The sequence below is a fragment of the Pecten maximus genome, chromosome 5 (genome assembly GCF_902652985.1).
Source record: "Pecten maximus chromosome 5, xPecMax1.1, whole genome shotgun sequence".
Classification (NCBI taxonomy): Eukaryota; Metazoa; Mollusca; class Bivalvia; order Pectinida; family Pectinidae; genus Pecten; species Pecten maximus.
This window is the reverse complement of record NC_047019.1, coordinates 27,643,072-27,659,030: the sequence shown is the minus strand read 5'-3', so window position 1 is coordinate 27,659,030 and position 15,959 is coordinate 27,643,072. Positions and strand designations below refer to the sequence as shown.

The 15,959-nt window shown below is 40.1% G+C and overlaps 1 protein-coding gene across 1 annotated transcript; it reads left to right on the top strand.

Moving 5' to 3' along the window:
* Positions 1-58: 58 nt before the first annotated feature.
* Positions 59-5,099, top strand: LOC117327713 (tail-anchored protein insertion receptor WRB-like). Its single transcript, XM_033884832.1, has 5 exons — positions 59-189; positions 678-843; positions 1,162-1,229; positions 4,112-4,226; positions 4,515-5,099. The coding sequence occupies exons 1-5, from the start codon at positions 109-111 to the stop codon at positions 4,589-4,591; spliced, it is 507 nt and encodes a 168-aa protein (XP_033740723.1). The 5' UTR covers positions 59-108; the 3' UTR covers positions 4,592-5,099.
* The last annotated feature ends 10,860 nt before the right edge of the window (positions 5,100-15,959 follow it).

Here is a 15,959-nt window from a genome sequence, read left to right as displayed (position 1 = left end):
AGCTGGGTCTCCCCTACGCTTTGAGGAGAGCCAAAACAAAAACGAAAGTAAAAGCTCAGAATTGACAGCGAGTTATATTTTATCTCTGGATTTGCTTTAGACAGCAACATGATTTTCTTAATAGTTGTTTTCCTTTTAGTCCTTCTATTTTCAGTGCTGCCATCGTATTCTGGAGATATAACCAAAAGAGTAAGTTTGTCCTTATTTTACCACTCGTCTGTCATCGGATATGCATTGCAGCTGCATTGATCACCCTCATCAGTTGCCGAGTTGGGCATGTTGCAATTGATTATCAGGCTAGCTTGTGTTAGCTGACTAGACTAATTATAAACAGCTATAACATTTGTTAGCCACTGAGTTGCATTGGCTATGGAAAAAAACGTTTACTGGAGGGCATTTGTTAGCCGTTGAGTCGGTAAAAAGACTATATATATACGGGAACCAACTGATCATGCACACAAAAACAATAACAAAAAAAAACCACTGTTTTACTGTATAGAAGAGTGGCAATTCAATTAACCATGTTATATAATATATCCGTTAAGAAATTCACCAGGCTGCTGAAAAGCAATATCAATGTAATTTAACTGGACTGGTCTGAACGCAAGTGGCCAAATGTATACACATACTGGTACTACATGCATCTGTTGCACAATTGTTTCCCTTTCACTTTACAGTTGAGCAAGTTTCTCTTGCATGTCTCTGATGAAGAATTAAACTTGCGGTCACAAGTAAGAGAACTGAAGGCTGAGCAGGACTCTATCAGTATGACAGATGAATTTGCTAGATATGCCAAAATTCAACGCCGTATTGATAAATTGATGACGCAGGTCAAAGAATCAAGTAAGGCTGACTTTCCATTTACTTATTATTTATAGACCATCCTATATTATAATACAATACATTTTTTGTTTGTTTGCCTTATTCCAGTTGAATTTAACTATCTTTTTTATTGACATTAAATGATGACGTGATGTGGTTCAGTAGTATATACTTTTGTTCAAAAAGATTAATTCAGTTAATCAAAAAAAAATAAAACATTACAAAAGAACGGAGACTTATTGGATATGTTTTTGTGTTCATAATCGTTCTAAAAGCCAATTTGATGCTTGTTTTTATCATATCCAATACCTATTACCTGTATAACTTTTGTTATTTCAGATTCTACCAGGATGCAGAAGAGCTCACTCTTGTCAATGCTTGTCAGAATTGTAATATATGTGACACAAGTAAGAACCTTAGGGTTTCTATCAAATGTTTATCCAGTAATAAGCCCACCTATGTACATTGCAATTCAGTAAAAAAAAATTGTTTTCCTTGTCCTCCAATAAACATCCCCAACCAACCCTGTCTGTCTGTCTGACACCACAGTATCATTTTCATTCTATCCTTACAAATAATACTTCACATAGATTCATAGCTACATATGGTTTATATACACTCTGTATACTAATTTATATCATAACCAGTAATCAGGGAGGCGACTGTTTGGTCCCTACCCGAGGCGACTGTTTTGTCCCTACCCGAGGCCATTGTTTGGTCCCTACCCAAGGCCATTGTTTGGTCCATACCCGAGGCGATTGTTTTTCCCTACCCGAGGCGACTGTTTGGTCTCTACCTGAGGCTATTGTTTGGTCTCTACCTGAGGCGATTGTTTGGTCTCTACCTGAGGCGACTGTTTGGCCCCTACCCAAGCCGACTGTTTGGTCCCTACCCAAGGCCATTGTTTGGTCCCTACCCGAGGTGACTGTTTGATCTCTACCAGAGGGGACTGTTTTGTCCCTACCCGCGGCGACTGTTTGGTCCCTACCAGAGGGGACTGTTTGGTTCCTACCCGAGGCGACTGTTTGGCCCCTACCCAAGGCGACTGGTCCCTACCAGAGGCGACTGTTTGGCCCCTACCCGAGGCGACTGTTTGGTCCCTACCAGAGGCGACTGTTTGGTCCCTAACCGAGGCGATTGTTTGGTCCCTACCTAAGGCGACTGTTTGGTCCCTACCCGAAGCTTTTGTTTGGTCCCTACCTGAGGCGACTGTTTGGTCCCTACCCGAGGCGACTGTTTGGTCCCTACCCGAGGCAACTGTTTTGTCCCTACCCAAGGTGACTGTTTGGTCCCTACCAGAGGCGACTGTTTGGTCCCTACCCAAGATGACTGTTTGGTCCCTACCCGTGGCGATTGCTTGGTCCCTACCCAAGGCCATTGTTTGGTCCCTACCCGAGGCTATTGTTTGGTCCCTACCTGAGGCGACTGTTTGGTCTCTACCCGAGGCGACTGTTTGGTCCCTACCAGAGGTGACTGTTTGGTCCCTACCCGAGGCGACTGTTTGGTCCCTACCCGAGGCGATTGCTTGGTCCCTACCCGAGGCGATTGTTTGGTCCCTACCAAGGCTATTGTTTGGTCCCTACCCGAAGCTTTTGTTTGGTCCCTACCAGAGGCGACTGTTTGGTCCCTACCCAAGGCGACTGTTTGGTCCCTACCCGAGGCGATTGCTTGGTCCCTACCCGAGGCGATTGTTTTTCCCTACCCGAGGCGACTGTTTGGTCTCTACCTGAGGCTATTGTTTGGTTCCTACCTGAGGCGACTGATTGGTCCCTACCCAAGGGGACTGTTTGGTCCCTACCCGAGGCGACTGTTTGGTCCCTACCCGAGGCAACTGTTTGGTCCCTACCCGAGGCAACTGTTTGGTCCCTACCCGAGGCGACTGTTTGGTCCCTACCCGAGGCGACTGGTTGGTCCCAACCCGAGGCGACTGTTTGGTCCCTACCCGAAGCTTTTGTTTGGTCCCTACCTGAGGTGATTGTTTGGTCCCTACCCGAAGATTTTGTTTGGTCCCTACCTGAGGCGACTGTTTGGTACCTACCCGAGGCGACTGTTTGGTCCCTACCCGAGGCGATTGTTTGGTCCGTACCAAGGCTATTGTTTGGTCCCTACCCGAAGCTTTTGTTTGGTCCCTACCAGAGGCGACTGTTTGGTCCCTACCCAAGGCGACTGTTTGGTCCCTATCCGAGGCGATTGCTTGGTCCCTACCCGAGGCGATTGTTTTTCCCTACCCGAGGCGACTGTTTGGTCTCTACCTGAGGCTATTGTTTGGTTCCTACCCAAGGGGACTGTTTGGTCCCTACCCGAGGCGACTGTTTGGTCCCTACCCGAGGCAACTGTTTGGTCCCTACCCGAGGCAACTGTTTGGTCCCTACCCGAGGCGACTGTTTGGTCCCTACCCGAGGCGCCTGGTTGGTCCCAACCCGAGGCGACTGTTTGGTCCCTACCCGAAGCTTTTGGTTTGGTCCCTACCATGAGGTGACTTTGTTTGGTCCCCTCCCCGAAGGCTATTGTTTGGTCTCCTACCGAGGATATTGTTTTTGGTCTATACCAGAGGCAATGTTTGGTCCTACCCAGGGCGATGTTTGGTCCCTACCCGGGATCTGTTTGGGTCCCTACCAGAGGAGACTGCTTGGTCCCTAACCGAGGGGCGACTGTTGGTCCTTATACGAGGGGACTTTTTGGTCCCTGCCCTAGGCAACTGTTTTGTTCCCATACCCCGAGGGGAGTTTGGTCTACCAGAGGTGACTTTTGGTCCTACCATAGGCAAAACTGTTGTTCCCGAACGAGGCGACTGTTTGGTCCCTACCAGAGGCGGTTTATGCTCTGGGAGCTGATATCCTGCGCCACTGTGTGTTGTGGTTGTGTCATTGGTCTAGATACTTGTCAAGATACTTGTCAAATTGCTCTAGATAGCATGGTGTTGGGCCTCTCATATGTTGTTCAATGTTCATGAGGTAGCAATCTTCTGGCATCTGCCTCTTTAAGCAGACTGACTGGATGTTCACACAAAAAAAAACAAGATCATTACTGTTTTTTACAACCAATAAATATTGTGAACTGTCCTTAAAACTTTTTCAGATTAAGTCCTATATGTCCCTATTTACCCACCTGTCCATATTTACCTGGATATCCCCTAATTATACATATAATGTATTGGAACATTTAACACAGTATGACACAGAAAATAGCTTAGTAAATACTTCTGTTGTCATGTGTACTGATAAGACATGAAATGAGTGTTCTCTCTAACATGATAATTTGACTTGCATATTTTATGTTGTTTTCTCAGGCACTAACGATGATAACATTGGTTTTCCGGTACCGTAATGAACCTCTGTTGATGTTTCCCTCCGAATGGTTCTACCCTTTACAAAAGTTTGTAGCTCTGCCTACAGGAATACCAGGTTTGTACAATTTAAAGCTTAAAATAAACATCTCCAACCCCTCCTCTCAGGAAAAATTTATTTGTTCTCGCTGCTTGATCAGACCATAAATTTTATTTCAATGCAGACGTTTTTTCTTTCTTAGCTCATTATTTTCTAGTCTGCAGTTTTTAATAAAAATGATAAGATATTATCTTAAACATCTTAAAGTGACCTCTTTGCATGTGATCAGGATAGAGTAGATATCAAAGGATTTTAAAAGTTTCTGATATTTCCATGATTTACCAAATCTATTTGTTCACATTTCAGGTGCCCTCGGTATAGCTTGTTGGATAATGGTGTGCACTGCTACAGTATATCGTATCAAGCAGTTCCTAGTCAGTTAAACATCAGCAATTCTTTGGTCCAGGTTACACCTCTGTACCAACCCGTTCTTGACTCCCATGGTTTGGACACTCACAAAGACTGAAAGATGTTGTCGACATGGCGAGCAAGACCGGTTGAATTCTGTTCAGTTCAATGGAGAAGTGCATGTTTTTGTAAAGTGCAAAATAGAATACATACAAAATGTATGCAAAGGATAATGTATGGTAAAGTATATGTTTGAACCAGATTCTTGAATAATTTTTCATCACATGTCACATTTGTTTTGATTGAGAGATATGCACAAGTAAATAAAGTGATATGATTACAGTATTACAAAATGATGACGATGTGGTAGAAAGATTTGTTGGGTTTCCGACTTTAGACTAGTGGTATTAAAAGTTACTTCATTAATCAATATTTATCTTATTAAAATTTCTTAGTTGCATTTGATTTTGTGGAATATCGACCTTAACCTGTCAGTATGGACTCATGCTAATTAAGATTTAGGAAAATACATTATTAAAAATATGTCAAGTGTCATAGTTATTTTTAGCCCACCATCTGATGATGGTGGGCTATTCAAATCGCCCTGCGTCCGTGGTCCGTGGTCCATCCGTCCGTTCGTCCTTAAACAATTCTTGTTATCGCTAATCCTCAGAAAGTACTGAAGGGATCTTTCTCAAATTTCATATGTAGGTTCCTCTTGGTTCCTAGTTATGCATATTGTATTTTGAGACCAATCAGAAAACAACATGGCCGACAGGCAGCCATCTTGGATTTTGACAATTGAAGTTTGTTATCGCTATTTCTCAGAAAGTACTGAAGAGATCTTTCTCAAATTTCATATGTAGGATCCCCTTGGTGCTTAGTTATGCATATTGCATTTTGAGACCAATCGGAAAACAACATGGCCGACAGGTAGCCATCTTGGATATTGACAATTGAAGTTTGTTATCGCTATTTCTCAGAAAATACTGAAGGGATCTTTCTCAAATTTCATATGTAGGTTCCTCTTGGTGCCTAGTTATGCATATTGCATTTTGAGACCAATCGGAAAACAACATGGCCGACAGGTAGCCATCTTGGATATTGACAATTGAAGTTTGTTATCGCTATTTCTCAGAAAATACTGAAGGGATCTTTCTCAAATTTCATATGTAGGTTCCTCTTGGTGCCTAGTTATGCATATTGCATTTTGAGACCAATCGGAAAACAACATGGCCGACAGGCAGCCATCTTGGATTTTGACAATTGAAGTTTGTTATTGCTATTTCTGAGAAAGAACTGAAGGGATCTTTCTCAAATTTCATACAAATGTTCCTCTTGGTGCCTAGTTATGCATATTGTATTTTGAGACCAATCAGAAAACAACATGGCCGACAGGCAGCCATCTTGGATTTTGACAATTGAAGTTTGTTATCGCTATTTCTCAGAAAGTACTGAAGAGATCTTTCTCAAATTTCATATGTAGGATCCCCTTGGTGCTTAGTTATGCATATTGCATTTTGAGACCAATCGGAAAACAACATGGCCGACAGGTAGCCATCTTGGATATTGACAATTGAAGTTTGTTATCGCTATTTCTCAGAAAATACTGAAGGGATCTTTCTCAAATTTCATATGTAGGTTCCTCTTGGTGCCTAGTTATGCATATTGCATTTTGAGACCAATCGGAAAACAACATGGCCGACAGGCAGCCATCTTGGATTTTGACAATTGAAGTTTGTTATTGCTATTTCTGAGAAAGAACTGAAGGGATCTTTCTCAAATTTCATATGTAGGTTCCTCTTGGTGCCTAGTTATGCATATTGCATTTTGAGACCAATCGGAAAACAACATGGCCGACAGGCAGCCATCTTGGATTTTGACAATTGAAGTTTGTTATCGCTATTTCTCAGAAAGTACTGAAGGGATCTTTCTCAAATTTCATACACATGTTCCCCTCGGTGCATAGTTATGCATATTGCATTTTGAGACCAATCAGAAAACAACATGGCCGACAGGTAGCCATCTTGGATATTGACAATTGAAGTTTGTTATCGCTATTTCTCAGAAAGTACTGAAGGGATCTTTCTCAAATTTCATATGTAGGATCCCCTTGGTGCTTAGTTATGCATATTGCATTTTGAGACAAATCGGAAAACAACATGGCTGACAGGTAGCCATCTTGGATTTTGACAATTGAAGTTTGTTATCGCAATTTCTCAGAAAGTACTGAAGGGATCTTTCTCAAATTTCATATGTAGGTTCCTCTTGGTGCCTAGTTATGCATATTGCATTTTGAGACCAATCGGAAAACAACATGGCCGACAGGCAGCCATCTTGGATTTTGACAATTGAAGTTTGTTATCGCTATTTCTCAGAAAGTACTGAAGGGATCTTTCTCAAATTTCATACACATGTTCCCCTCGGTGCCTAGTTATGCATATTGCATTTTGAGACCAATCAGAAAACAACATGGCCGACAGGTAGCCATCTTGGATATTGACAATTGAAGTTTGTTATCGCTATTTCTCAGAAAGTACTGAAGGGATCTTTCTCAAATTTCATATGTAGGATCCCCTTGGTACTTAGTTATGCATATTGCATTTTGAGACCAATCGGAAAACAACATGGCCGACAGGCAGCCATCTTGGATTTTGACAATTGAAGTTTGTTATCGCTATTTCTCAGAAAGCACTGAAGGGATCTTTCTCAAATTTCATATGTAGGTTCCTCTTGGTGCCTAGTTATGCATATTGCATTTTGAGACCAATCGGAAAACAACAGGGCTGACAGGCAGCCATCTTGGATTTTGACAATTGAAGTTTGTTATCGCTATTTCTCAGAAAGTACTGAAGGGATCTTTCTCAAATTTCATACACAGGTTCCCCTCGGTGCCTAGTTATGTATATTGCATTTTGAGACTAATCAGAAAACAACATGGCCGACAGACAGCCATCTTGGATTTTGACAATTGAAGTTTGTTATCGATATTTCTCAGAAAGTACTGAAGGGATCTTTCTCAAATTTCATATGTAGGTTCCCCTCAGTGCCTAGTTTTGCATATTGGGACCAATCCAAAAACAACATGGTCGACAGACAGCCATTATCGCTAAATCTTAAATTTTATATATAGGTTACCCTTGTTTGAAAAGTACTAGCTATAGAGGGCTGTTTCTGAATTTACACAGATTAGTAAGACTTAGAGGAAGGGAAAAGTAGAGAAAAGATCAATCTGACATGGAACCTATGAAGATCATTCAATGGTGGGCGCCAAGATCCCTCTGGGATCTCTTGTTCCAATATGAAGAAGGTTTATGAGCTTTCTATAAATAGATCATCACCAGTAAAGATAAATTCAGTAATGTGCATGAGTTTCCGGCTAAATCTGGAGCTGACAAGGTTTTGTAGCCAGAACTCATTCAGTATTATGTTGTCTGTTCAGATGACAAAGTCTATGGGGCGCTGTTTTACTATTTATTCCCATTTGGTGATATCACCTATTCAATCAGTGATATCACCTATTCGAATAGGTGATATCACCAATTCATTTTTAGCTCACCTGGTCCGAAGGCATATTTGCCTGGTAGCATCACTATGGGGTGGGGATTCAAAATTGTACAAATGATGGGGCTGACCCCCCCAGGGGCCTGAGGGGTGGGGCCAAATGTGGTCAATCGGGCTATATTCATATAATTGACTTCTTCTCTGGAACCAAGCAATGGATATCTCATATTTGCCTGGTGGCATCACCTTGGGGTAAGAATTTGAAATTGAACAAATGACGGGGCCGACCCCCCTGGGGGCTGAGGGGCGGGGCCAAAAGGGGTCAGTTTTGCAAAATTGAAATAAACAACTTCTGCTCTGAAACTAAGCAATGGATTTCGCTCATATTTGCCTGGTAGCATCATTATGGTGTGGGGATTCAAAATTGTACAAATGATGGGGCTGACCCCCCAGGGGCCTGAGGGGCGGGGCCAAATGTGGTCAATTTGGTTATATTGATATAAACGACTTCTTCTCTAAAACCAAGCAATGGATATCGCTTATATTTGCCTGGTAGCATCACTATGGGGTGGGGATTCAAAATTATACAAATGATGGGGCTGACCCCCAGGGGCCTGAGGGGCGGGGCCGAATGTGGTCAATTCGGCTATATTGATATAAATGACGACTTCTCTGAAACCGAGCAATGGCTGTCGCTCATATTTGCCTGGTAGCATCCCTATGGGATGGGGATTCAAAATTGTACAAATGGTGGGGCTGACCCCCCCAGGGGCCTGAGGGGCAGGGCATAAATTGGTCAATTTGACTAAATTGATTTAAACATCTTATTCTCTGAAACTAAGCAATGATTTGACTGGTAGCATCCTATTGGGGTAGGGATTCAAAATTGCATAAAGGAACGAGCTGACCCCCAAGGGGGCAGAGTCAAAAGGGGTCAATTGGTCCTTCTCTGAAACTAAGCAATGGATATCACTCACATTTGTGTGGTAGCATCACTCTGAGGTCGCGGATTAATGCACTTTTTGGAATTTTCAGTATTAAAATAAAACCAATGTACATGTACCCATATAAAATGCGTATGATATATATTGACATACCAATACCAGCGACAAATATACTTCAGCATCATTCTTGTTTCATATCTCATGAAACCAGGTGAGCGATACAGGCCCTCTGGCCCTCTTGTTCAAATAAGGGGTCAGCTCTATTCATTCGAATAGGTGATATCACCTATTTGAATAGGTGATATCACTTTAAAAAGTTCTTAAGTGATATCACCTATTCGAATAGGTGATGTCACCAAATGGGAATAAATAGTAAAACGGCGCCCCATAAAAGTCAACTTTACTTAAAGTGTACCCTGAACGAAAAACGATATTCAAATATGTTATTCTTTGTAACCACCAAAGAAGAATGTCGCAAACCGTATCAAAATCGGTTGGCCGAGTGCCGAGATATCGCACATCGAAGTACGCAATTTGCACCTGTCGGTCGACTGCTAATCAGCGTATCGGTCAGGCTAGTCCGAATTTTCTGAAGATCTTACTATGTAGACATCAGAACTCCTTACGTGCAGAAAACGAGCAATTTTTCCGACCCACCCTCAGGTCGGCGTTTGAACAACATTTACTCCATTTCCCCTCAATCTTCTTCTTCTTCTTCTTTTGTCATTCGCCCTCCTCAAAAAATGACGATTACGGCCAGAGACCTAAATACTAGTATATAGGTCTCTGTTACGGCTAATGGGAGGCGTTGCCAATGCTCTTAAAAGAAAAGGTGCAGGGATTTGGGTACAGTGAGAGGTTTTTTTTTTTTTTTTTTTTAGTGGAAACTATAAGATAAAAGCATTTGGTGGTGTGTTTATGGTTTGTGTTTGAGATCATCAAGGGCTGCATTTTGTATATCATCTTCGCTAGCCAAGGCTTCTGATTACGTTACACTACGTGGAGTGTAACGTAATCAGAAGCCTTGGCTAGCGAAGATGTTTGTATATGTGCCTTGAAGATCTCTAGTGTAGTGCATTGTACTGCTGCCACCGGGAGGAGGTTCCATTGTGTTATTGTGTGTGGGAAAAAGGAGTATTTATATGTGTCATTGGTGGCAGATAGGTGTCTGAATGTGTAGGGGTGTGTTTGCCTTGTCCTAGGGTCAGCTGGGTGCATGATGCCGTGTGGGTCTATTGCGACATGATGGTGAATGATTTTGTATAAAAGTATGAGTCTGGTCTTGAGTCTACGTGTTTGAAGTGTGGGCAAGTTGAGGTTGTCCATCATGTCTTGTACTGAACTTGTGTTGTGGTATCTGTTTTGTACGTATCGTGCTGCTCTGCGTTGAATTTTTTCTATTTGATTGATTTGGTTTGTGTTGTGCGGGTCCCATATGGAAGAGCAGTATTCTAGTTTGGGTCTCACTAGGGCTTTGTATGCATGTTCTTTTATATGTTGTGAGTTTATTTTCAGGTTGCGTTTTAGGAAGCCCAGTGATCTGTTGGCGTTTGCAGTGATGTTATTTATGTGTGTATCCCATTTGAGGTTTTTCTGTAATGCGAGTCCTAAGTATTTGCTGGCGTCGACTTGTTGCAGTGTGTGGTCGTGTAGTTTGTAGATATATGTTGTTTTGGTGCGTTTGTTTGAGGTGGATATGATGTTTCATTTGTTTGGGTGAAATTTCATGAGCCAGTCTTGTTCCCACTGTCCTGCTGCGTTTATGTCTTGTTGTAATTTGTGTGCGTCGTCTAAGCTTATGTTCTGGATTGTCTTGTAGATGATGCTATCGTCGGCGAAGAGTCTGAGGGTGCTGTGTTTGATGTAGTCTGGTAGGTCGCATAAAACACATAAAAGGTATACATCAATTAAAAGGTAAGATAAAATTTTATTAGCTTACATACATATATTACTCACTGGTCATTGTTCACTAAATATATCTGTCCGCATACTTTGCCATCACGTTTTCAGAGAACTTCAAAGCTACCACCATAGCTAATCACGTGACCCAAATGTCGTCACAAGGGACTTTTGCCCGATCTGTTTACATTGAAATCTCGCGAGATCTTGTGCCCTGACGATGGCGGCCATTTTCAAAACTATCCTGAAAACAGGTTTGAAAAGAATGTTGACGGATATATATAGTGAACGATGACCAGTGAGTAAAAGATGTATGCAAGCTAATAAAATAATATCTTACCTTTTAATCGATGTATACATTTTATGTGTCAGGTTGAAGGGAATAAGGGGAAATATTGTTCAAACGCCGACCTGAGGGTGGGTCGGAAAAATTGCTCGTTTTCTGTATGGGTCGAGGTCTGATGTTAAATCGCCACAATGCAGCTTTAACATCAGAACCCTTCGGATTACGGTCAGGCACGCTGATTTGGAACTCTTCAGTCTATGACGTTACAGGTTGAACGGAGTAACTCATTCGGAACAGTGGCCAGTAGCATAGAGGACAGTGTGAACAGTAGCAACACAAACATGTCTGAATACGATCTGGACATGAGATTTGAGGTTGTTGAATTTGGCGAATATTGCCGACAAGAAGTCGGAATCCAACAATATAAGTTTGAGCTTAAAAAAAAATAATAAAAAAAAATTAGTGAAATTGACTCTGAAAATGACCGCTTGGTTAACACAGACTGGTGTAATTAATAATCGGCCAATCATCAATAAATGTATATTAGTTATGTGTTTACCATTTCTTACTCATTACTAAAGAAAGGAACACAGCATCAACATTTTTAAATAAAATAATGTGCCATTTTGTTCGCAAATTAGGCCTAATATTCAAATAAACATAACAGTTACCAACAATACAACAGTTCTGGATACTCTGGTTTGTGAGAAAAGACGATACACACGTACAGTGAATGTATGCGTTGTGTTCTATACAAAACCCGCTTCTAGTCACGAAGGACACTTAATAATCTTCATGATCTACCCTGTGATCTACAATAGACTAAATCTCTCCCGTATGAATACTGTAGTGAAAATCCAGGGTGGGTGATCTCCCCTGGTTGGAACTCGCTCGGTGCACGAGCTCTCGTATATAGTCCCGCGAGGTGACGGAGAGGACGTAAAACCCATAAATAAATAAATAAAAAACGGAGAGCGCCCTCTTTTATCCTGAACTATCACACCAGCAAGACCACAAACGTGAGTACTCACTGCATTGTTGAGGGTTTTGGGATACGGGAGCATTCATTAGTCTTCTAGAGAAGGCTGGTGAGAACCCACACCAGTTTTATCTACAATACCAGTGTTGAAGTCTACAACAAACTTCTACATATGCCATGGTCTCAGTGATTACGGACGATTAAATGCTTGAGAAAGATATAATTTATATACGATCGTTGTCAGTGAAATTATATAAAAGTGATTCGCAACAATTATAATATAATTGATACTTTCTGTACAGGTATAAAGCATAGGTACTTATTAAAACCATCATTTTAGCTCCGTTTTTTATGATAAAAAACATACCAAATACCAAATTGATATTGCACTTAACCAACAGACTGACAAAACAGCAAATGACATGTGGAACACGTTTAAATCAACACTCCACGAATCAGTAAGCAAAAACATACCTCAAAAACTCCTGACCTACAAACACCGACTTCTATGGATGACACACCCCCTCCGTTGCCTCATAAAGCAGTCAAAACGTCTACACTCCAAAAGCCGCACTAACCACCACCTCACACAAAAATACAAAACCATAAAAGCAGAAGTACAGAAACAAACACGCAACGCATACCTAAACTACATAGAAAAAACTATCAAATACGTACCCATAAACGAACCAGACTCCCCACACTAACCGAAAATACAACCCCAAAAAAAAAACTATTCTCTTACATCAAAACCACAAGAAAAGAAAATACTGACATCACATCCCTTCGCAAAGACGGACATCTCACTACAGACTCAACCGTAAAAGCAAACATCCTCAATCATGAATTTCAAGCCGTATTCACAACAGAATTAACAGAACAACAATATACCAGACAAAGGACCATCGCCACACCCCACCATGCCACAAATCCACATTACACGCAACGGAGTAGACAAATTACTAGGAAACATAAATCCCCACAAAGCGACAGGACCTGACCAAATACACGGCAAAATTCTTAAACAGCTCAAAGACCCCATAGCACCCATACTCACAAAAATCTTCAACACTTCACTCAGCACAGGGACACTACCACACGACTGGAAACACGCAAATGTAAACCCAATATACAAGAAAGGAGACAAACACAACCCCACTAACTACCGCCCAATCTCGCTCACCTGCATCGCATGCAAAATCATGGAACACATAATCACAAGCGCAACAATGAAACATCTAGAGGACAATAATATACTCTACAACCTCCAACACGGCTTCCGCTCCTCAAGATCATGCGAAACACAACTCGCCACATTCATACACGACCTAACACTAAATAACAATACAAACAAACAGACAGACATTGTCATAATGGACTCTGCCAAAGCATTTGACAAAGTCTCACACAAACGCCTCCAGTACAAACTCAAATACTACGGAATTACAGGGAACACACTCACATGGATTACAGACTTTCTAACACACCGCACCCAAACAGCATTACTTGAAGGGAAACAATCAGACAAAGTCCAAGTCACTTCAGGAGTACCTCAAGGAACCTGCTTGGGCCCCATACTCTTCCTCATATACATCAACGACCTACCAGACTACATCAAACACAGCACTCTCAGACTCTTCGCCGACGATAGCATCATCTACAAGACAATCCACAACATAGACGACGCACACAAATTACAACAAGACATAAACGCAGCAGGACAGTGGAAACAAGACTGGCTCATGAAATTTCACCCAAACAAATGCAATATCATATCCACTTCAAACAAACGCACCAAAACAACATACAACTACAAACTGCACGACCACACAGGACTCACATTACAGAAAAATCTCAAATGGGATACACACATCTATGGAGGGTTAAAAGGGACATAATCATATGTTTAACTTTTATTGTTTGTTTAACCATTTAACTTATTGTTTTGATTATTGTTCCTTTATCTTTTATTTTTTCATTTCTTTATTTTTACATCGTGATAAGTGTTGATATTAAATTTCTTTTATTCACCGGTAGATAGTTTGTGTTTCTTTGTTTTATATTCCTATTGCTGCAGACTGATGCTATAAACTAAGTAAAATTGTGTTTAACAATTTTAGATATTAGTCGGCTATTTCTATTTTGTGACCAAAAACTTTGATTTAATATGTCATTTTTTCAGTTTCTGCTTGATAGTTTTATGGTTTTCAAATTTAGTGGTTTAATATCGCATTTTCTTCTTTTCCTATTTGGTTATTTAAGTATATTTTGTTTCACAACAACAATGTAAGTGTTTCAGAATTATGTCCCAAATAACCCTTGATGCATTTTTTCAAACTATTCTAACACCAGGGGGCAGTAAAATCTAAACATAAATATATAATCACGGGGCGCTCCCCAACAACCACCGACTGGTAACTTCATATTATGATTTTATCAAAACGGTTAAATCCTAGGCATTGTGCTTATTAGATATGTAATTATTAGTATTGAGACACCGTTTGTGTACCCATAAAATGTTTCTTTTTGACGATTTTTCCGTGTCGTTTTACGACATCGCTCAACTTTTGTGACGGAAGTGGGTCAATCAGCTAGACCAACGTTCATCTTTTCGATAACAAATCTAATCTCTTATGGAGTCGTAGGTTTCCAGTAGGTTTCCTAGGTCTAGTGTAAATGTTACGTGTTCATTCACGTTTTAGAGACAGGCGATGTTTAAATATATAATATTTTTAAAATGTCTTTATTGTTTGTTTGTTTAATGAAATTACTGTGTCGTTAGTTTATGCTTTGATGTCTTGATCAGCTGATATTTGTTTTATGTTGTGGAGCAACGACATTTCGAGAGTCATATCTCGTACACATTAGTTAAGTACGATGACACGAACTTTCAAGGAACTACGTATACTGTACATGTACTTCAGTACACACTAGCAGTATATTAAATAATTCTTTTTCGGTAATAGAAGTTTTTTTCTCAAATTCTTAATGAAATATAGATATGTTCTAATGCTTTAAATTTTGACAGTGTCAAGTTATATCATCTGTTGCATTGATTAATAAATGAAATAAGTTTTCAAATATATTTAAACCCTTCACTTTTATGCACCAAAGAAAGCAATATGCAAGAAAGCTGTTCTGACAAATTTTAAGCTAAAATATTGTCAATTATTATGTTGCATTAGGAAAAATTCTGTTGCTTTGGGTGTATAGAAAGATGTCATGCATTTTTTCTATCTTTTAAAATTAAAACAATTTCAATTTATTACAAAAAATTATCAGATAGAAAGTTATTTGACAAAATCAAAGAGTTACCAGGTTTTAGCTATCACAATTTTACAAAATAGGTTACTTTGAAATTTCATGAATTAGTAAATTTTCAAATATCTATAAGTTGCTTTATTATCAATTCCATATCAACATATTTCAACCCTTTGCTTACATGTGCCAAAGAAAACCATGTGCGAGAAACCTGTTCTGAGAAAATTTTACTAAAATTATGTTGATTGTTATATCACATAAGTTAATTAACTAATTTAGGGTGTGGAACCATGTTGTAGTTTTGTCTTTTGAATTTGTAATCAGTTTCAACTTATTACAAAAGGTATAATAGAAAACTACTTGTCAAAATTAAAGAATTGCTAATATTTTGTTATCACTATTTTACAAAATAGTTTTTCTCCAAAACTTCATCTGCACATAGGTAGCAAGTGGTAAATTTTGAAATATCTTTGCTTTAAATATCATTCCAACATATTTCAACCTTTCGCTTACATATACCAAAGAAAACA